Genomic DNA, 21,622 nt, shown 5'->3' on the forward strand with positions numbered 1-21,622 from the left:
CAGCAAGCATCTGGCTTTGGAAAACTGAAGTGAAGTGCATAAGTTCCCAATATAGTTAGAGAGGTATCTACCACAGCAGGAAAAACTGAGGGCAACTAAATGCTTGAGTATTTCACATGGCTTGTAGTAGAAAGAAACCTCCCCTTATGAAGAACATACAGGAAATTCTATCTGAACATAAGAAAACTTTTTTTTTTTTCCCCTAAACACGATTGAGAACTAGAAGAGGTTGCCCAGACAGACTGTGGAGTCTCCCTCCCTGGAAATGCTCAAAACCTGACGGCTGTAAGCAACCTGCTCTAGCTGACCCTGCTCAGAGGTGGGACAAGACAATCTCAGGAGGTATGTTCCCACCTTAAATATTCTGTGAACATTTCTGAAGTGGGCTTTAACCCATCTCCATCAGAACATGTGTTTAAACTGCTGCAGTAGCTCACGTATACAGACCAGGGGCTAGCCCTTCTGCCGAAGTGGCTGCTAAAGACAACATGGCATCAACATGGAACCAGACTGTAGCAGCACAAGGAAATGAGTAACTTGTGGGGAAACATACGTTGTTGGTGAAGAGCTCCAGGACAAAGGTGGCCACACTCCCATTGATGCCAATGAAGAGGTTCACGCTGGTCAGCACAACATATGCTGTGCTGGGGATTTTGAACACGAAAGAGGCTGGATACATGAGAGGGGTAATGGACCACCTGGCAAGAGGAAAGGCAGGAACATGAGGTAAGCACCTTGCAAGTCTAAGAGCCTTCCCAGTCATCCTTCTGATGAGAATTCCCTTACCCATAGAGAAACAGAAGGAGAGCCAGCACAGGCAAGTTGGAGGAGGATACATAGGACTTCTGCTGGAAGCAGATGAAGATGATGATGACTAGTGTGGCTGGAACAATGTAGTTGCACTGGAAGGTGAAAAATATGGCTTTAGATTTGTTTCCAGATGATTTAAAAAAAATAATGAAAGGTCTTTCTGCTCTGAACCAATGTTTTCAACATTCTTCAGTGTTCCCAAAGCTGTTTCCAATGGGAGACTCCTAGGAGTGTCACATGTGTGGACTACAATGTAGTACACATGCCTGTACATTTCTTCGTTCCTCTAGAAGTAGTCAATAGACTTTCAGAGGTTCTGGATACCACAGGGTGAAAAAACCTGCTTTTAACAGAGCAGAACAAGGGCTAAAAAAGCAAACATTTTGGGGCAGGTATTTTAAAGTGACATAATAAATGCTGATGATAGAGCTTCTGGTTGCTTTTCCATCCTCTGTTCAGTGTTCTTTCTCTCACCGAGGTGAACCACCACTCCAACACAGTAAACACAGAAACCACAGGAACAGTTATTATTAACTGAATTAACGTGGTGCCCACTGGCTCCCAGTGCACCCCCAGGGCACTTCAGTGCCAGTGACACCCTGCAAACACAGAATGGAGGGTAGTTTAGAATAATCACAAAGCCCTTACCATATCCCAGACAAAGTTGGCCAGCCAGTAGATCACAGGCTTCACACCACTAATGAACTGCAAGTGTTTAGCCTTGCTGACACGTTCCTGGATAAGGAAGACCACAAAGCTGGCAGGAACAAAGGACATGGCAAAGATCACACAGATGGAGACTAAGACATCCACAGAGGTGGTCATCCTGAACAAACAAAAAAAAAAAAACAAGAAGAAAGCAAAGTGTTTGTATGTGGGTGTTGGCTCCTTGGAGATGAAATGAGGCTTCACATGCAGGACAGTGCAGAAACCATTTTGCTTTCTGTTGTGCTTGTTTTGCAGGATAAAGGATGACCACATCAGGCTGTCTTAACTGCAGAGTTTTTCTCCAGCCATATAACAAAGGGAACATACACAGTCTGTTGGCATCTCAAGGATAACCTGGAGATTGGTTGGTAACAGACTGCTTTCTGCCTTCCTTATCACCACCACTTTATTTCCCACTTAATGGATTTCTTGGCGTTGTTGGGGATTTGGTTTTTTTGTTGTTGGTTGTTTTTGGTTTGGTTTGGGTTTTTTTTACGTTGTTTTAAAGTCCAGAGGTATCTGACTGTCACCTGCCCCTACCCTGAAGTTTGAAGGTTATATCTGCAGACAGCTTACGAGTCGTGACTCTGGCTGCAGTAGCAGTGGACAAGTCAGTGCCTCAGTGGAGTAAGCCCTGAGTGTTGCTGTATGTGCCCCAATTGAGGCAGTGGGCAAAACTGAACATGATCCTTCAATGGTTCCCAATCAAACAGTGGCACCTTGGTAGAAAAGAACAACCTTATTCATGGGGAGCTGCCTTTCTGGGTATGGCTGAGAGGTATTTCTAAAGCAACAGAAGGTCTGAACATTACACTGGTTCCCAGAAACTGCAGCTTCCAGGGACTCACAGACATAAGGAAGCTTGCACAGCTGTGCTGTTCAACAGCAAGTGTTCAACAGCACATGTTGCCACTTGCCCAGGCCACAGAAAATAAGGCCAGCACGTTAAGAGTCTAAATGCCACTAGTCACTGAGTGGTGACTAGTGAGGCTAATACCTCCCCATGGCACCTGTTTCCAGTAATCAGCAGTCCATGTCAGGACTTACAGAGCCACTTCAGAGAGCTGTTGTTTGGTGAGGTTGAGTGGGTGATTGAAGGCAGTGATCCCATAAGCACTAGGGTTTTTGCCCTGCTGCAGGTTGGCCCGAAGGATAGCATTGTTGATCACATTCAGGAAGGAGGCAATGGCATGCCAGCCCTTGTTGTTGAACCACACCTGTGAGAGATCACATCAGCATTAGAAAGGCACCAGGTACCTCAGCTACCCAACAGGCTCCTGAGCTCAGCAGAACATCCCTTCCTCTACAGAGGGCACAGAATTTCTTTCCCCATCCTTCCAGCTAGTTTGCTCAGGGACAGAACATATAGTTTGATCAATAACCACAAGAGACTGCTGCAAGCTAGCAGTGATCCAGCTCTGAAGTCCTCCCTGGGCCTTAGAGCTAGACTCCAAGAGACCAACAGATTTTGGGGAAACCCACACAAAAATACAAGCTGTATTTCTTCCAGTAGCAAACAGAAAGCTCTGGTCTACGCAACTGCCCAAGGCAAATTGCTAGGACTTCACTAACTAAAAATAACTCCTGGTTACCAGAGCTTCAAACAGTAGGCACAGCAGTGAGGACCAGTTAATTTACCTTCACATTGTTCTTTGTATCCAAGCCTTTCATGAAACTTGACAAACTGTTGAGAAACCTGTCTCCAGAACTCCCCTGCAAACAGCAAAGAGAGAGTTACTTCCCCTCTGAGAATGCCTTTATTCATGTCCTGGAGTCTTGGAGGGTCACACTACGTTTTTCACAGCTCTGACAGCTTTCTTTCCATCCTGCAGCCTTTATCAGCCAAGCTGGATTGGCTAAAACAGCTGAGAAACTGCAGATTCCCTTCTCCCTTTCCTTTCTGCAGTCCCACTGGTAAGAGAGGTCAGCCTTAGGCCCACTTTTTCCCCAGCAATAAGCACCAACCAGGATTGCATGGCACCCTTCAAAGACATTGCAGCCCACAGGCAGTCTCAGAAGAAAGCAATGGCCCAAATTTCCTTCTGAGCCTAGGCAGAACCCACCCCAGCAATGTGGGCTGTATAAGCCTCAACTGAGCATGTCCCCAAGCCTTCTGCTGCTACCAGACACCAGCCTGGGAGACCCTAGCTCCGAGGCAATGAGGAGAAGCCACAGCTAACATACATATGCTCATAATTTTACAGTTTCTATGTCACCTCCCAAGTAAGAGGACTCTGAAACTAGTGCACCCTGGGTTTACTGGAGACAGCTGCTCACCTGTGCTAGCTCCAAGATCTTCTTCACCTGCTTAATGGCATCCGTGACTTCATGGCTTGGAGGAAGCATGAGAGAACTGCTGGCTCCCAAGGAAAAGCCACCATACCTGAAAGTTCATATAGAAAGCAATGATAAGACCTGACTACTCAGTGACCTCCAGAAAATGCCATTCCTCCTCCCTCTCCACATGTCTCCTCTTTCTGTACTATACCCAAGGCAAGTATCTCCACTCTCACATGAGTGACTTTCATCTTCTTACACTGTTGCTTAGCCATGATGTCTCCTAATCCTGGTTCTGGAGTTAGATACCCATCTTATGACTGCTCAGTGTGCTGTTATGTTTACTGAATGCAGCTATCCTCTACTGCCAGTGCAGGCAAAGCAGGACATCTCCCTACTTCCTTTGCTTGGCAGAGCAGCACCTTTCAGGATAGAGTATCAACAGATTGGTCCTGCAAATCTTTTCAGGCCAATGCTGCTCTCTGCAGGCATGTTCTCCAGTGATGTTCTCTGAAGTTGTCCCATGTAATCCTTAAATATGCTCCCTCAACATACAGTATTTAAGAGTCACATAAAAAATCTTGCAAACTGAGATGGGTCTGTCCTGCTTAATATCATGCTCAAGGGTCAGTGGAAACATACATGCTGGAGAAAAGGCAGTAACTCACCTGAACTCATTCACCCAGATCTTATTCTTTAAGCTGCAGAGACAGAAGAGAAAGGTGATGTATATATAATACATGGAACAAAAGGAGAGGCAGACCTACCAGTGCTGTAGGCACATGGCCAGGGAAAAAAGTGCAATAGCCTCTCACTTCTGGCATATGTCCCACCACTCCCCTTCAGTGTAACCATTAGGTATGGTGCCCAGATTTTTCCCATACTCTGCTTACAAAGCTCAAGGTACCACCCTCCAAGCTCCCACAGCATCACTAATAAAGCAGAAACACCACTTGAGCTACAGACAGGACAGTCTGAGGAGCTGAGTGTGTCTGGCCTACTGCCAAAGAGCTTGGCTCGCCCAGACGTATTTGCCTGAGCAAAACTGCAGCATCCCCAGTACAAGAAGCATTTGGTGGGGAAGAAAGGGAAAGGGTGCATTCAATAGCTACCTTTTCCCAATGATCTGTGCATAGGTCTTCACTAGGTAGTCCGATATATTGCGTCCTGTCAGATTCTGGAGGATGTCAGCAGTATCTTGCTCACGCTAGCAATCACCAGGGAAAACACAGGTAAACACCCATCAGAAGACAAAGACATGGAGTCAAACAAACCGTGTGCAGTGCTGCACACAAGAATCACACCCAGCCACTGTGCTCTCCAGGAGCATCCCTCACCCCAGCACCACTGAGCTCCCTCCTACCTGTGGGGGTGGCAGCCCACCTGCACCAGGTGGACACACAGGCAGCATCTTCTTGATCTTTTCATTGCTGCATTCGCACGATGGAGAAGGGTTCTCCATGCTCCAGTTGCCTTTCAAGAAGATGTCCAGGACTGAGTCTGGGACTGCAGCAGTGGTCCAATCCTTCTGCCCCACAGTGCAAGGAGTGTCTCTGAGTCAGAAAGGAGGCATGACAAATGCAGTTTTTAAAACAACTATGATGGCTGTTGCTTACAAGCCATTGAAATAACAGACTTCACAGACCCCAGAAGAAGCAGGCTGTTTTTCAAAGGGGCCTGACTTCACTGAGACAAAAACAGCTCAGAGAAACAGATCCAGCTCCGCAACTTCTAATGGATCCCAGTGCCAAAGAGATTGGTGTTGATGGAGCAGGCCACACACTCCTCTCTTCTCATTTGCTCCACAGTACACAAGCACTTTATTTCAGTCAGCCCCAGCATGCACAGCAGCCAGAGTTCAAGGAGCCTCTGGACAATGCAAGTGATATGGTTTAGTTTTAAGTAGTCCTGCAAAGAACAGGGAGCTGGACTCATTGATCCTTATGGGTCTCCTCCAACTTGAGCTACTCTGTGATTCTAAGATCACAGCAGCCATTTCTCAGATGATATTTCTGCCTTTAGGGCACCAGAATACTGCTCTTTCCTAAGGTAGCATTAGTGGGCAGCCTCCTCCCCATGCTGCATAGGTAGAGTAACCCAGTTCCTGTGGCTGTTTTGCAGAATATAGTTTACTTTCCACCACTGGCCAGCACATAGGACCCCTTGCCCCATCACCCTATAAACATGAGCTCGTGTTCTTCCAGGCTACAGATACACCATCCTGGACTTTGTACACCCCTTCTGCACTCATGGCCTGCATCTTCAGTCATGTGCCCAAGTCAGTGGCAAAGCTTGGAAACACCACCAATGCCATCTGGCTCTCCACTCTCCCTGCTGGTGTTTGTGGAGGCGCTAACCCAGGTTTCTAGTGCAGCTAGAAATAGAGGATTGGGAAATGGGAATAGCTACAGTCAACAGCATATAGCAACATGACTAGGTCCTTCTCCATGTTCAGGACCAAACTAATTTGAGGGAGAGACTACTGTTCCTTCACATCTCTGTCAGTAAGGACTTTGAATCAAACCTCACTCCCTCACCATGCTGGGGGCTGGTAACTTTCTAAAAGGTTCTGAGCAGAAAACCTGAATGTATTGCAACTCTTTTGCCTTAAATCCTGCTCTGGCCATGCAGGACTTTCATTTCCTAGAGTCTGCTAAGTCTACTGGGTAATCAGAAGCTGGGGCTCAGTTTCCTCATCCCAGAGTTTTACTTACGGGATAGAGTGTCCCTGCATACAGCGTGTGCCAAAACCAGGCTTATTGAGAAGAGCATCCAAAAGACTCTGAGTACTTGCATCTTCTGGAGCATCATTGCTGCAAGTACAGCAGAGAAACATTGTCAGGTCAGTGGGATAACAGACACACAGTAAAAGCAGCAGCAGAGCAAGGCCAAGAGCACTTAGGAAAAGGATTTGTGTGGAGATTTCCCTTTGAAGAATGCTTGGCCTAGCAGCACATACACACTCCTGTATAGCACACAGTATTAATAAGAGTCATAGCACCATTCAGAAATGGATATGGTCTTGCCAGTAGTTAGAGTCGGCATTTAAAGGTCTAAAAAGAAAATACCAGGACTCCATTAAAAAGTGCTTCTGCACTAAACAAATGTTAACAACCTTGTGAGGAACTCAGTAACTCATGTTTGCAAAGAAGAACAGAATTGTAGGATTTAGCATTATTTCTAGGCCACAAGAAACATACCTAATAAAAGTGTACTGTTCATCATACATCCAGGGCTGTAATTCCAGGTTGGGATACTTCCCAAAGGGAGGAACGATCAGGCTGAACATGAGAGCAATACACACAAAGACAGCTGGCAGCACGATCTGAAATTGCAAGGAAAGACCAAGCCCTTTTTAAAGTGAATGCTACCAGAAGCATCAGGAACTTTAATGGGTCAAAACTTTTTCAAAGTCTCCCAGGAAGGTCTTTGCCATTTACACCAAGGCATTGCCAGACAACACCAGCAGAAGAGCTAAATCAGGGCACTCACTTGGAATGCAGAGGATTCAGCCTCTAAATGCTGCTCTCAAGGCCAAATTGGGATTTTAACCACAGCTGCATCCCTGCTGTGCACCTCTTGGTCATCATGTACCTCCTTTCACCTGCACCAGCCCCCTTTTGCTCAGATGTGCAGTGAACACCAGTTATGGTTACCCATATTCACCTGAGATTTTCTCCCCAGCTCTAACTCTGAACACAATACATGGTCCAAAGCTGTCCCTGTTGAGGTACCCTTCATCTGCTGGGAGTTCTCACCTGAGCAAAGAAGCCCTTCCTGCTTCTCTTGGCAATTAGCAGCCTCTTCCACAACAGAGCCATGAACTGCTGCTGGGTAAGCTTCCAGCCCTTCATCTGGTAGGATCCTTTCCCATCCATGCCACTAAGAAGGTCTGTCTCTCTGGATTCTGCTAGCAAGAAGAAATTACCCTCATTCAAAAGCTCAGAGATGTTCTCTAGGCACTTCTGTGCTGGAGACACAAGGTGGCAGCTGGAGTAGCTACTTTTTCTTATCATAAAGAAGCAAGTGGTGAGCAAAGATAGCAACAGAAATTCACATGATGCATTTTCACCCTTATCTCTCTGAACCTCAATGGGAGGACTGAGCAAGCTGTAGATACTGCTCTGCCCACTATCCCAAAAGGCAAATAAATGACCACTCTTCTGGCAGTCTCAGCCTTATGATCTGCAGTATTTACAATATGAGAGAGTGTCCACAAGAAGAAAATGGGCTTGAGCCCCAGCAATACCTGGGTCTATGTCTGAATCATTAGGATCAAATGCATCATCTTCTGTAAATGGACGAAGGCAGCTCTGTCTGTCACCAAATACACGCCTGTTCCTTCTGGCTGGCAATGTCCCATCTGAAAACAATGCACTTGTGATTAGCTGAACTGCTTCAGTTTATCTCCAGTTAGCCCCAGAAAAACAAAAACAAAAAACAAGCAGTATCATTTTCATTTTACATATCTTCCATTTGCAAACAGGATCTGGAGTCACTCCAGTGCAGCAAAAGTAAAACCAAGGCTGTCACTCTGCAAGAGTCCCTTTTTATGTACCATTTTTTGTGTGTTGTCCTAGAAGCTTCTTCCAGTGCACTGGACATATTTTTTTTCATTTATCCATAAAAATTGCAGGCTGCTCTCACTGTAACAAAATTCTCACTAAATGTGCATGTGATTCCAAGTGCAATATGCTAGCACTAGTTTATCAGGAAACACTGACAAAAGCACTTATTGAAGTGAGCTGCTCTTAGAAGAATTCATTTGGTTCCTTACTGCAGACTGACCTCATCAAGAGTTTTCCCTGTTCCTCAGAGTAAACAATAATGTCAGTTAAATAATTCACAATACATGAAAACGTCAGAAATTTTCCAGTATTACAAAGTAACTATGCTACCACTAAGTCAACAGAAGTTAACAGTGTAATAAAAGCATGCATTAAGTATGCTAAGAACAGCTATTTTAGGTTATTAAAATATAGCACAGCAGAGCTCCTGTTCAGTCTGAAACAGGGCCTGTCACACCTTGACATGTGTCACTGCATAGCTGGACATGCTGCCATACACCAGGATCCCCCACCTATTCAAGGCTGGTGAGACCAGGAATGCTCTTTATTTGAGATACCCACTAGACCCTTTATTGTCTTTGGAACAAATCCCTGCACTGAAATTTTACCCCTGAAATACCTAGACTTGCTCAGTCTTGTGCTTAAACAGCACAAATACAATATGAAAAGGTGCTTCCCCTTGAATTTCCCTTCAATACTGCAGAAGACAACTACACCCACCTGAGGTTTCTGCATCCACACCACTATCATCAGCTACTTTCAGGAATATCTGAAAAATAAAACGTATGTGTCTGTGAAAATGGTATGGGAATGATAATAGTGGGAACTGCTTTAGGAGATGCCAGGAGAGAGCACAAGACTGACAGATGCTGCACAAGAACAGAAGATACATGATTTAACTCCTGCACAATGGGGACATGGTCTTTGTGGCTTCTTTCTAGCTTCCAGGAACCAGCTCGTAACCACCAATCAGCCATTTCCCAGGTCCAGTGTCAGTTCTCAGTGCATCTCTAACACATTGTCTTTTCTATGTTTCAGAAAATAGACCTAGTTACTAAATTTGGGGATTCTCATCTTCCTCCTAAACAGAGAGTGCTCACACTCCTGTTCATGTCTGAACAGGCACCTTTGTGGAGCTTGTCCCTTGGACTCTCTCTAAACCAGAAAAAAAAAAAAAAAAATTCAAATGGCAGTCAGCAGCCAAGGCCTTCATGTACCTAGAGGGCAACCTCAGTGACACCATCATGGTTTCAGTTTCCCCTGCCACTATTAAAAAAAATAAAGACAATATTTCACTTAAACAGGGGATAAAGTGCAAGATACTCCTGTGATAAAAAAGGTAGACCTGTCAGCTGGGACACAGCCACAAGACCCTAAAAATGCTCCTGACAAGGACATACAACTAAGTGGTTTCTGTGAAATACCATCTCCAGTACTGAAATATATGTTTTCAGTTACATGCAGCACAAAGTATCCCTAAAAATACCTCAAAGGTGTTTACACAGTCACTAGAAGCCAAACTGGGGGCCAGTCTTCACATGACATCTTAGCACAGTGCAACCCAGACAAAGGACCTGTCTATGCTTGCCTGTATTACATTTCAGCTTTTAAAGCACACACTTAAACAGGGCAGAGGGCAAACCATTTTGGAAAGGAAAACAAAGCTTCTTGTTTCACAACAAATATTTACAGGAAGTGACCAGACTCCATCTCACTCCTATTTCTGCTAGGATTCATTTTGCCTCCTTTAAGTCAAACAGGAATCCTCAGTTCACTCACTTCTTCTAGGGTGGTTTCAGAGATCCCGTAGCTGGAAATGCCAAGATCAGAGAGACGGTCATCTATTTCATGGAACAGCTCCACAAAAGCTCCCTCTTTAGCAGCCTTGTATGGCAGGACATAGGTTAATTCATGGCCGATGTCCTCCACCAGCCTGGCCTCAGGGACGTGTTTTGTAATGAGATTTGAAATTGCAGAGACATCTAGAAGAACCAAAAAGAAAACACAGTGTTTACTTTGTTACTACTCATTATATGGAAAGAGTAGCTCAGCCTGAAAAACTGTACCAGAAGGAAGGAAAATGGGACATCTCTGAAAGCAGCTCATGTTCATGGAAAATCTCATTTCTGAATCTGGGAGAGTTTTTACATGCCACTGGCAGCCCTGCAAGTCACTCATGTACAGTTCACCAGCTAATGTTACATATTGCTAACAGGCTTAGCAACTATATAAATCCTTGGTTATTAAATTTCAGGACAGCTTGAACCCAAAACACCTCGCTAAAGAAAAATTTATGGATTTAAAAATACCATTGCTGTGAATTTAATAATTATCCCAAGACTGTAGCTATACAGGGGCACAAGGTTAAGGCAGTTGTCCAAGGTGAAAGAAAGAGCAATATCAACACTGGGATTGAACCTTACATTCTTATCCAAGCCTCACCTATTGTCAGTGTGTCACTTTCGTGGTCACTGCCAAGGCCAGCATCAGAGCTGCTCTGGGAGACACTGTCATCCTGGTTACAAAAGAGAAGACAACCATTGTTTCCTGCTGTTTAACAAAAAACGAGCCCACCAGATACTACACTCTAGGTAACTCCTACTAGATGCTGCAACGTGCTGGATACCCCATGGAAGAGTCACAAAATAATAGTGACATAGCACTGCAAAGGGCTGAAAAGAGGTCACAGTTACAGAAGCAAGTGCACTTGATCTATTCTGTATTTCTCCAATCAGCTTTGTACCACCATCACTAAAGAAACTGTAAGGGAGATGTACATCCCATGCAACAGCCTAACCAGGCATGATCTGGTATAGTACCTATAAAAGCAAGTAACATGTATTTTAAAGAGTAAGGGATTGCTCTTTGAGATGTTCTACCACATAAAATCTTAGCTGCTGCTTCCCATAAGCCTAAGAGTTCATGAAGGAAGAATGTATGTAAGGGTCACCTGTACCTTCTTCAGATAGGACACTGTGCTGCTGCTGTTTCGGCAGGAGCTAAGAGAGGAATCCACATCCTTCTTGACCAGAGTCAAATAATAGCCTGTTCCCAGCTGGTTCTTCAGGAAGAGAGAAGAGCCCACACAGCAGAGCTTGCCATGAGAAATGATGGCAATCCGGTCACCCAGGATGTCTGCCTCATCCATGTGGTGTGTGGAGAGAATGATAGTGCGGCCTGGAAGAAAGCAAGGGAAGGCAGTGCTGGTAAGTCAACCATACCCATGTTTGTGAGCCAAAGCCACAATCATCTGGATCTTGCCATGAAGTTGATGGAAGGTTAATGCCACAAGTCCAGGCTAGCAGTATAGAAAAGATTCACAACTGCTCCTCCCCATCCTCTGCTGGCTTTTGTCATGTTCAGCAAAGGCAGGTTAATTCACATCAGCAAGGTTGGTAGCACAGAGAACAGGACACTGCTGCACACCAAGGGTGCATTTCTGATTTTAACTGCCCTCACAACCCAAGGAGGAACTTTGTTCATAAGCTCTGACATGAACAGGATAAGAAAGGAGGTCAGGTGAGAAATCAGAACATCCTCATTATGCATTCTCTTTGTTCCTGCCTCAGTGCAGGCAATAACAGATTTGCAAAGACACATTGCTGTTTTGGGAAGTCATGAATTGCATTTATTTTCTTTTGCTTTCCATGGCACGTTCATTAGCAGCAGAGAAAAAGACCACGTACCTTGCCGATACTTTAGGAGCAATTCCCATATCCCTCTGCGAGAGTAAGGATCCACTCCGGCTGTAGGCTCATCCAGAATGACAACTTTGGAGCCACCAACAAAGGCTAAGGCAACTGAGAGCTTCCTCTGCATGCCACCTAACAGGCAAAAGAAGAAAGAGGTGTTCCGGCTGAGACAGAGATGAAGGGAACAGCAACAGCACCAGCATGGTGGGTAATGAGCTTCCCCCAAAAAAGCAGAATTGCATAGTGAGAAGACCAAGCACTGCTACAATGTCAGGCCTTCAGAGTCCTATCACCATCAGGACCGGGGATAACTCATCTGGATGGTCTCCCCTCAGTGGGGTACAGCTCTCCTCCTACTGCAGGAAACCACACCTCATGAGCCCTTCCACAGGTGAATCATACTATCTCAACATTGACAGTAGCCAAGTCACCAGCTTGGAGGCCTAACCACATTTGAGAATCTGGAGCATGGGTCTCCTTCCAGAGCTTCAGCTGCAGAAACAGGTCCCCAAGAGACACTGCTGCTGTGGAAGTTTGCCAGAGGCAGCAGCAAGGAATTATATTACACTTTCAATACTAAAGGCAACCTATGGCCATCTGCTCTCCCCTCCTAAGGTCAAATATACAGTCTGTGCTGATAGTTGAGTCAGAAAAAAACAGGAGTCTTGGTCCCTCAGCTACCTCATACAGACTGATACAGGAGTCCTGCTGTAGGGAATATCACTAGTAGCTGGATTATTTGGGTAACTTGATAATCAACAACTGATTTTCCAAAGTGCTCAATTGTGTAGTCTGTATGTAACTGGAGGACCCAGCCAAGGCCAGTGATGCAGCCTCTGTGAAACTCGAGACACTTTTTCTGGGGCTGAAGAAGCAGTTGAGAAATGCAAAAGCAGCTGAATACCTACCAGAAAGCTTGCTTGTCCTAGCTTTCAGTTTGTGAGGCAAACCAACATCCATTGCCATCTGCTCCATCTCCTCTTTCACCTTCTTTTCTGGCAGCCCTTTGAGCCTAGCGTAGAACCAGATGTGCTCCTCCACTGTGAGCCTAGGAAATAGGAGCAGTCTCAGGGCACAGCTCATACCACTATGCTGGGATTCATCCCCTGCATTAGCATTACAGCAAACATGTTTGTTTTCTCAGGAAAACATCTTTTAAGGCTGAGGTTTCAAGGAGTTACAGACTGGGTGTGCTCAGCTTGGGCCTGATTTCAGGGTGTGGCTACTCACCACCAACGTAAATAATCATTCATTAAGGGTGCTTGACAGAGAACTCCCAACATCCCAGATCACTAGGGTCTGGGGTAACATTTGGCCTAGTTAAGTTCAGTGGAGTACATTTCTTTACAGAGAAGCCAAAGATGGATATGTAAGCTTTTCCTGATAATTGACAGGCATGTACACATGTGCTAATAAACAGTATGTCCTTGTACAAATCTCACACCACCCTGCTGTCCCGCACCAAGCACACAGATAAAGTCAGGACTGTCCCAGCTGAAAGCACACCACTGTCTCCTAAGGATCCCAAAGATCTGTTGGGTAACAACAGCCCTGCATCTCACAGGTGCTACTCACAGGTCAAACAGCACGTTGTGTTGTGGACAGACACCCAGATTCTGCCTGATGGTACTGAGCTCAGAGCGGATATCTTTGCCCAGGATGAAGGCTGTACCCGAGGTTGGGGGGAACAAGCCAGTCAAGATGGACCTGAAGGACAAACACAACAGGTAAGCAAGTTCCACCATTAGGAAATGACTGCTGCATATACTAGGATGTATGAAGGAAGAGTGGATGGAAGCCCTGGGCAACTCCCACATCAGGAAAGTAGTCTGAGAAACATCTCACTAATGGATTAAAAAAAATCTGCTCCAATGGTTTTAACATGATCAAAGCACATCCACATGACTTCCCTGGGAGGAAATACTTTTTCTTATAAAAGCTTCTTTTCCTTTCAATTCCAGCTTGTTTCCCTACACTTTTAAGTCAGAATCACAAATGGCTTTACTAAAAACTGCTCCCAGTAGATTCATTTGGCACAATCTCAATCTATTTCAGTCCTCTGTATCTGTGCATGTTCTGAGATAGCTGCACAACAAGGGTAAATCAGCAGAACTCCACTGAAACCAGTAGAGCACCCTTATTTGCACCAGCTGGCACGCTGCAGTTGTACAGCTATGTATACCATATTGATGGGAACCACAGTATTCAGAGTCACTCCACTCCTCCCACTATTTTAAAGCATTATTTTGCTCTCACATGGTAGTGGTTTTCCCTGCTCCATTATGCCCCAGAAAGGAGGTGATTTGTCCTTCATAGAAGTTCAGTGTAAGACCATCTACAGCAACTTTCTTTCCATCACGATAAACCTTGACCAAGTTCTGGATGGAAACACCAAGGCTCAGATGTGTAGGCTCTTCCTCATTGCAGACTAGAAGAAAACAGAGCAAAGTAAAGAGATATATGATAGGTTTTAACAGCAACTAAGGACTTCTAAAAAACATCACATTCCCCCAGGTCTGTGGAGATCTAAGGAGAAATAAGCTATATGAAAAACTGAACACATTTCTTCCTCAGGGAAAGGAAACTTGCACAGAAATTGTCCTTCAGCTCTTTTGTCCCTACTGGGCTCATCTAGGATGATCAGGTTGAGATCTCCAGTGTACCCAGAGTGGGCAAAAATTGGAGGAATTCTCAACTGCATGAGGCTGGAGTACCTGCCTGCACTCAAGCTGACCAAATACCTTGGGTTTATTTGAATACACCCACCTGATAAGCATACTCAAACTGTTATACGAAAGGGATAACCAATTTCACCTTAGCCATGTAAGTCCTGCTGTCCTTGGATTCTCTTTTCAAAAAAGCAGACTGTAACATTTCTCTGCAGAAAGGCTCCGTGTCCAGCACTCACCTTCCGAAGGTCCCTTCTGATCAGGATGAAGGTGCTGCCTGTTCCGTGGTTCCTCACCAAACCAATAAGATTTTGTGAAAGGGAAGTACCAGGGCCTGGGAATCCCATACTGGCCTAAAGAGAGAAGCGTTACATGAGCATGACTGCCTCTGTTCCTTTTCTCATATTAGCCTTCAGGACAAGAAGAGAAACACTCCACCCCCAGCAAGCCTCTAAGTTAGGCAGGACTAAGAAGGGATCTTTCATGCTGAAGACACTGCCAGATTTTGGAGGTAAGAGACATCTCTTTCCCCTAACTTCACTTTAGGGTTAAAAGCCATATGTGGGAAGGTGCTAAGCAGCCACATGTGGTACTGATCTCTCAACTCCTCCCTTGCAGCAGGGTCTGTGGGCTTAGCAGTTCAGAAAACGGAGCAGCTGAAGTGCAGCAAAGCCTCTAGGACTAGCTCAGCCATTGCCACAGAGTAGGGTGAAAGCATCCATTTAAAAATGTGAAGACATGATCCTCCCTCAGAAGCAGAGCTCACCTGGGAAGACAGACTCAATGTACCAGGTCATGACCCCATACAGGAAGGTGTCGAATAACATCATGACAGCAGATGTGGTGATGCTAAAGCCATCTTCTTCCAATGGGCTCTCAAAGAAGTTGTCCCACTGAACACCGACTCCCTGCTCCTCAAACAGTGCAAAGTATTCACAACCAAAGCCAAAGGCTACTGGAGACAGCAGGCTCTGCAAATGGGAGGCAAGAACATGCACTCGGTTTTTCACAACTACTCTCCAGCTGGGCAGCTCAGCTCTAGCACAAAGCTGAGAGACATGTTCCAGAAGGCTTACAGGAAAAGTCAAGGGTCCAAGGAGCAGGACTGTATTTGCAGAGAAGGAGTGGCAGACTCAGTCTTGGGTCCAACAAGCATGCAAGACCTGAAGTCTCTGCTGGACCACCACCCAGAGCTGTTTGTTTCCCTGTTTTTTTTCCCTTGCTCTTTTGACTTTCATGTGAGGGAAGAGATCACTAACAGCCACCCTCTCCATACTGGTAAGAAGGGATGTGCAGAGTAAAGACAGCTGGTTCCTTCAGCCTGCATATCTGGTGGTACAGCATCACAGCATACAGAGGTGTGGGCAGCTTAGTCTGGCTGAACTACTACCAAAGCCAACAAAACCCTCCCCCAATAGCTCCTAACAGGCTCAATCAACCTCTTCACCAAGCCCAGCCCTGACAGCCTTTTATCCTGAAAAATTACCTCCCATTGCCACCTGCCCCCACCCCCCACTATCAGGGACCAGCTAGAGACCTGCTGAGTGCCATACTGGTGGAGACTCAGCACCCAGGACAGTTTCTCTCAAGACTCACCGCAAAGATCTTGAGTGAGAAGCTGATATAGTCCTGCCAGGCAACACACAGCACGTAAGGCAGGTACAGTGTGAAATAGACAATGCCCCCACAGGCAGCTGCCAGGTTGGCCCTGGAGAACACAGTGCTGATGAGGAAACACTGGAGGATGGTCACAACACCGAAGATGGAGAGGAAAACAAACACCACACTAGGGTCACTGTAAGGCAGCAGATTCCCCATCTGGCAGGAAAACAAGAGGAGCATTAGGCTTTGAAAGGGCTCTCCAAAGTGGCTCTAGTACAAGCAAGTGTGCAGAACTGCAGCTCAGGGGAGGCTGGGCTTGCTGGAATTCGCACAACAGCCTTCCCAGAAATGGTGCAGTACCACAGGCACCATTTACAGAGCACTGAATCTACTACAGCCCCTCCCAGCCTTCTTTTGTTCCAAAACTCTGTACTCAGAGCTGTTGGTCAACGCACATTCACTAAGAGTTTGTCAGTGCAGACCACTGCTTAGCAGGCTCTCAGGGCTCTAGATTCTGCTGCTACAGACCAAGCCAGTCAACTCACCTTAAGGATCAGCACCAGCAGGCCTGCACTCATTAGGAGAGGGATGAGGCTGCTAATGAACCAGCTTAGCCAAAGAATGCCATTGTCAAGTCCCATAATCCTCATTGTCTCCTTCAGCCGGGCTTCCTTCTCATACACAATACCCTTAATTATCACAGCCACTGAGTAGATCCAGGCTAGAGTCATGAAGAGAGGCATGGAGCGGCTCATGACACGTAGAAATCTGAGAGAAGAAATAAAAGGAGCCAGGAGAATAGAATGAGATATGTCAGTGCAACATCAGGTACCATCAAGGGCTAGCAGAGCATGGTGAAGGCTAAGGCTTCATTGCTCAAATCAGCCCAAGTGCTGAGCACAAGACAGGACCAGTGCCTCACTAGGAGGTGAGGTTGATGGGTCTACTGCACATTACTAATGCAGAGCAGGAGCTGGAGCTGCACCTGCCACTCCTGGGGATTGGACTCAAGAGTCCTCTTTTCACTCTACAATGTCTAGGTCTCTGTTTTTCCCAGTGCTGTCTTCACCTTTATCAGGTTTGGGGACATGGACACAACTCAGAAACACACTCTATGTGAAAGTCCTGTACTGGCAGACCTTACCCTGTACTGGCAGACCTTATCCTGGGAAGGACTATGCAAACCATCACATATTATGAACCCCCCATGCAGGTACCCTAATTCCATGGATTAGGAACTAAGGAGGTTGCTTCCCCACTAATAGTAGGGACATAAACCACGCCTGAGGAGGGACAAGAGCTGATGCCTTCCAAGCTACAATTCTGCTGGAAGCTTTTGAAGCAGCCTGAATACATACATGTCATCCACGTAACAAGGATAGGGCATCTGCTGCACATAAACTCCTGTCTTCTTCTCTGTGCCTGTCTGTACCCTGATGATGGCCTGTTCCACCACATCCTGCAGGTAGGCAAAGCCTCCCCAAACATAGCGCATGTCCTCAAAGGGATCAGCACGGGGACCAGGATCCCAGTACCTGCACCAAGAGAACAAGACCTTGCTGTTAGAAATCCTCATCAGTGCATCTCCCATAAGAAATTGTTCATAAGGCAGCATGTCAGGACTCACCCGTCCTTGATCTTGTTGGTCCTTTCTACGTTATCAATGTCCATGCGTATCTTGTACTTCACATGTTGAGGGAGCTCTATGCTGTTGGGAGCTATTTCAGTGAAGACAATGCCAGCCCAGAACCTCCTTTCATCCAGAAGCTCCAATGACTTGTTTATGAGCCGGACTTCCGTAGCCACAGGCTCCAGTTTGTCCAAGTTGACACACTACACAGCACAGATTTGGAAGCGTTTATGGGATCAGTTACCAACCAGAACATACTTTGTTTGTATTTGGGAGGGAGAGAAAGAGAAAATTCTGCAAATGGTAAAGCCATGCCCAAGCAAAGGCTGCAGTGCTGGACTACTTGGCAATGCCTCATGGCAGCCCAGCAAGGTGCTAGAGATGCCCTTTTTTCCCCACTTGATGGTTACCTGCCAGTTAAACATCTATAACTGACATATCACATATATCACCCCAGCAAAAGTTTTCTCAGGACAAGAGGTTAGATAGCATTGTGATACCAGCTACAGGATCCCATTCAAGCATAAATTTCCATAGATAGTCTAAACTTATCTGTTACCAATAAACTAGGTCTCATTCAAGGCCTCTAAAATCAGCTGAGAGACCAGAAGGCTTTGGATCAGGCCCCTGACAGACCAAGGTCTGTTTCTGTTTGGACCCATCTGCCAAGCAGAACAAATTTCCATACTAGCTTCATGGCAGTCCCCAGCTAAAACCCCAGATGGAAATCTGAGCTCTTAACACTGCTGCAGCAAGCAGTAGCTCTCCCAGTAACAACAGGGTGAGAAACCACACACCATGGGCAACGTGAAAGCTTCAAGAACAAGCCCTACAATTAGCTTCCTACATCTCTATTTATGCACCTGAATAAATGGTATTTTCTAACATGCTTTGCACTCAGCCCTACTAAAGCCTGGTCATTTACAGAAAGTGTACTGAGGAACTTTAATCTTCCTGTTCCAGGACACCCCACCATGTGAGTGAAGACCAAGCTGCAGCCCTCCCCACAGCTCCTTGCCCAAACCAGCAGGATCTCACCTCCATGAAACGGGAGATGGTCTGGACAGCCCGATCTGTCTCATTGAAGGCATCCACCCAGGTATATACAGAGCCATTTTCTGTCTCAAAGTCCTCTGGATGGTTTGAAAGGAATCGAGCAATGTCCTCCACTGTCCAGTTGGAAGATGGCAAGTGCAGGTCCCAGAGGGCTTTGCCTTTCAGCAGCGTCTGTCGGTATTTTGTTTTCAAAGGAGAAACAGTTGAGTATTAATCTCCTTTCTCATAAAGAAATCATGCAGTACCAGGAAAAGGACGCAGGGAGAGGCCTTCCACCCTTCTGAGAATATCAGCACAGTGGGAGCCTTTCCTCTTGCAGTCCCATTGCAAGGGCTATACCTCCCTCGGTACAGCTACACCATGAAGTGCTGTTTGGAGGCTGGCTGGCTCCTTCCATGTCCTGCCACCCATTTCCCAAGGAGAGGGCAGCAGAGAGCCACGCACACACAAAGCAGTCTTCCACCAGCAAAACAAGGGAGGGGGCAGATGCCTTTTCAAGAGAGAGGCATCTGGCTGATGGTGGTTGCCAAGATCTGCTCACCTCTGCTGAACAAACCTCTGTTCCCCGATGAAATAAAGAGGGGCTGTGGCATGGCTGGAAGCTGAACAGCCACGGTGCTGAGCAGAAATACCAACACCAGAAGCTGGGTGGCTTTTCTTACATATTTTGCTATTGCACCATCACAGCTGGCTGAAGCTGCTTCGCACAGCCATGATATCCTGCCTCTGTTCTCCTATATGGCATAGTGCTTTTTTCACCAGGTTTAACTGCTAGATTTCTGAAAACAGACTGTTGCCCCACTATGTGTGTGCACAACACCTACACAAGTGCAGTCCAGGTAGAAGCACCTGACAATGAAGCAGAAAACACTCCTCCAGAGAGACATTATAAGGGCAGGCAGGAGGGGAGCATTAATTTTTGAACTGAAGAAGAGACGAAAAAACAACCCTGCACAGGAGAGAAGTCCTGACCAGTAAAAACAGGAAATGGATTTTCTGCCAGAACAAAGAATTAAGTTGAGAGGTGAGGAGCTTCCCCATGCTCTGCTGTTACCAGCAAACTAGAAAGTAATGGCAAAAGAGAGCATGTGAAAGGGAATTCCAAGCAAACAGGGATCAGCTGTGCTGCACTCGCTTCACATTTGGTCTCCTAATGCTGGTTCATGCCACGTTCCCCAATAGGCAGGGCACCATGCCTCCAGGGAAGGGGCTCAGCTTCATCACGTTCAGCAGCAACACTAAAGCTCATTAACTCCAGGGGCACATGTTGTACTCCCTGAAGGTAGCAGCTGCATTAGCATCAAGCTGGAAGTACCAGAGATGGGCAAGCAAACACTTTCCTCTTTCCTTCAGCAGGAAGCAATATGCCAAACAGACTACACAACTCAAGAGAGCTGGGATGCGGTGACCGGTCACCCAGCAGCATGGCAGCCCTGGTGGCTAACAAATGGACAAACCTCCCTCCTGAAAGCTGCCACGAACAGCCATCTATGTTCCAGCCTATTCATGCACAAGTGATTTGTGCTACACCTTCAAACTAAATGGAATGCTGCCTGGGAGCTGCCCAGGCATCGATAGCAAAGCACTCCTACTTGGGTGATCTCCAGCAGGTGACAACTAATGAACCCCTGCTACTGCACCAATGCAGAGGAGGAGACCAGACTGCTGGGAAGATCAAGAATTAACTATGAGAACTGGCAGTGTTAACTAGAAGGATGAAATACAAAATACAAAACCAGAAAAGCCCAAGGCTTACTTAAAAAAAAATAATAATAAAAAAAAGCAGCAACATTCACTTTTCAGATGACACAACTGCAAACAAATATCCAAACTGTGACTTTCTGTCTGCATTCTCTGCAGCAAATGGTTCAATTTACAGTTAGTGGCTCCAGTTCCCACTTCCCTGATGCCAGCATCTACAAAATTAACTTTCATAAAGCCAACAGAGGCAAAGGAGTGATTAAAATTATGTCTCTGACCCTCTAGTGTGTCATGCTGATTGGAAGTGCAACAGCACAGGTCAGAGACCATTCAACACAGCTCTGGGGTAAAGAAGGAGTGAATTTTAAGACCCAGGAATTCTCTGTGTAACAGCTGCACTATGACACCCAACCAGCCACCTTGAAGAGACAGCAGGAAGAGATGCTCTTCAACTCCTCCTTTGTTGCTCAATGCCTGTGTTTCCAAAGACAAACACAGGATGCAAAGATCCAGCCCTCAGAGTTGCACCTGAGGGAAGCAGCAGTGAACTAGGCCACTTAAGCAGATAATGCCTCAGTAATGCAGGTCTAACACCTAGCACAATGCTCCAGGCAGCACACAGGCCAGCAAAAATCATGTCAAATCCAAACAAGACTCCCAGCCTGTTCTTCATGGTCTAATATGCATGGCATGTTAAGAAGCGATCAGTCGTAGGGTGATGTTTGCTCTTCTCCCATGAGCACCCAAGTATGACTAAATTCAGCTTACCATGCAACTCCAAATTAAGTTTTTACAAGATTTGTGCCAGATTACTGCCAGGCCTCCAGGTTAAGCTCTAGCTTGATAACCATTCCATTCCTATTGTACCCAACGGAGCCCGAGGCCACCTGGCACCTTCCAGGATCTGAT

At 46.1% G+C, this 21,622-nt stretch overlaps 1 protein-coding gene across 5 annotated transcripts in view; it reads right to left on the reverse strand.

Moving 5' to 3' along the window:
* ABCA1 (ATP binding cassette subfamily A member 1) overlaps positions 1-21,622 on the reverse strand; it is a 94,566-nt gene that overhangs the window by 9,431 nt on the left and 63,513 nt on the right. For 2 of the 5 annotated variants that reach the window (XM_051641914.1, XM_051641915.1), the window contains exons 12-39: positions 18,995-19,183; positions 17,954-18,159; positions 17,685-17,861; positions 16,872-17,094; positions 16,321-16,542; positions 15,491-15,695; positions 14,964-15,077; positions 14,312-14,483; positions 13,631-13,762; positions 12,964-13,103; positions 12,050-12,187; positions 11,314-11,540; positions 10,806-10,878; positions 10,143-10,345; positions 9,084-9,132; positions 8,045-8,158; positions 7,554-7,705; positions 6,996-7,120; positions 6,510-6,608; positions 5,159-5,348; positions 4,908-5,002; positions 4,464-4,496; positions 3,796-3,901; positions 3,157-3,231; positions 2,566-2,735; positions 1,459-1,636; positions 787-902; positions 554-698 (exon numbers count right to left, since the gene is read on the reverse strand). In XM_051641914.1, coding sequence (XP_051497874.1) covers positions 554-698; positions 787-902; positions 1,459-1,636; positions 2,566-2,735; positions 3,157-3,231; positions 3,796-3,901; positions 4,464-4,496; positions 4,908-5,002; positions 5,159-5,348; positions 6,510-6,608; positions 6,996-7,120; positions 7,554-7,705; positions 8,045-8,158; positions 9,084-9,132; positions 10,143-10,345; positions 10,806-10,878; positions 11,314-11,540; positions 12,050-12,187; positions 12,964-13,103; positions 13,631-13,762; positions 14,312-14,483; positions 14,964-15,077; positions 15,491-15,695; positions 16,321-16,542; positions 16,872-17,094; positions 17,685-17,861; positions 17,954-18,159; positions 18,995-19,183 — 4,068 coding nt within the window. The remainder of the gene's footprint in view (positions 1-553; positions 699-786; positions 903-1,458; positions 1,637-2,565; positions 2,736-3,156; positions 3,232-3,795; positions 3,902-4,463; positions 4,497-4,907; positions 5,003-5,158; positions 5,349-6,509; positions 6,609-6,995; positions 7,121-7,553; positions 7,706-8,044; positions 8,159-9,083; positions 9,133-10,142; positions 10,346-10,805; positions 10,879-11,313; positions 11,541-12,049; positions 12,188-12,963; positions 13,104-13,630; positions 13,763-14,311; positions 14,484-14,963; positions 15,078-15,490; positions 15,696-16,320; positions 16,543-16,871; positions 17,095-17,684; positions 17,862-17,953; positions 18,160-18,994; positions 19,184-21,622) is intronic. The other 3 variants (XM_051641919.1, XM_051641918.1, XM_051641917.1) reach the window with 3 other exon arrangements.

This window comes from Apus apus, chromosome Z (assembly GCF_020740795.1).
Source record: "Apus apus isolate bApuApu2 chromosome Z, bApuApu2.pri.cur, whole genome shotgun sequence".
Classification (NCBI taxonomy): Eukaryota; Metazoa; Chordata; class Aves; order Apodiformes; family Apodidae; genus Apus; species Apus apus.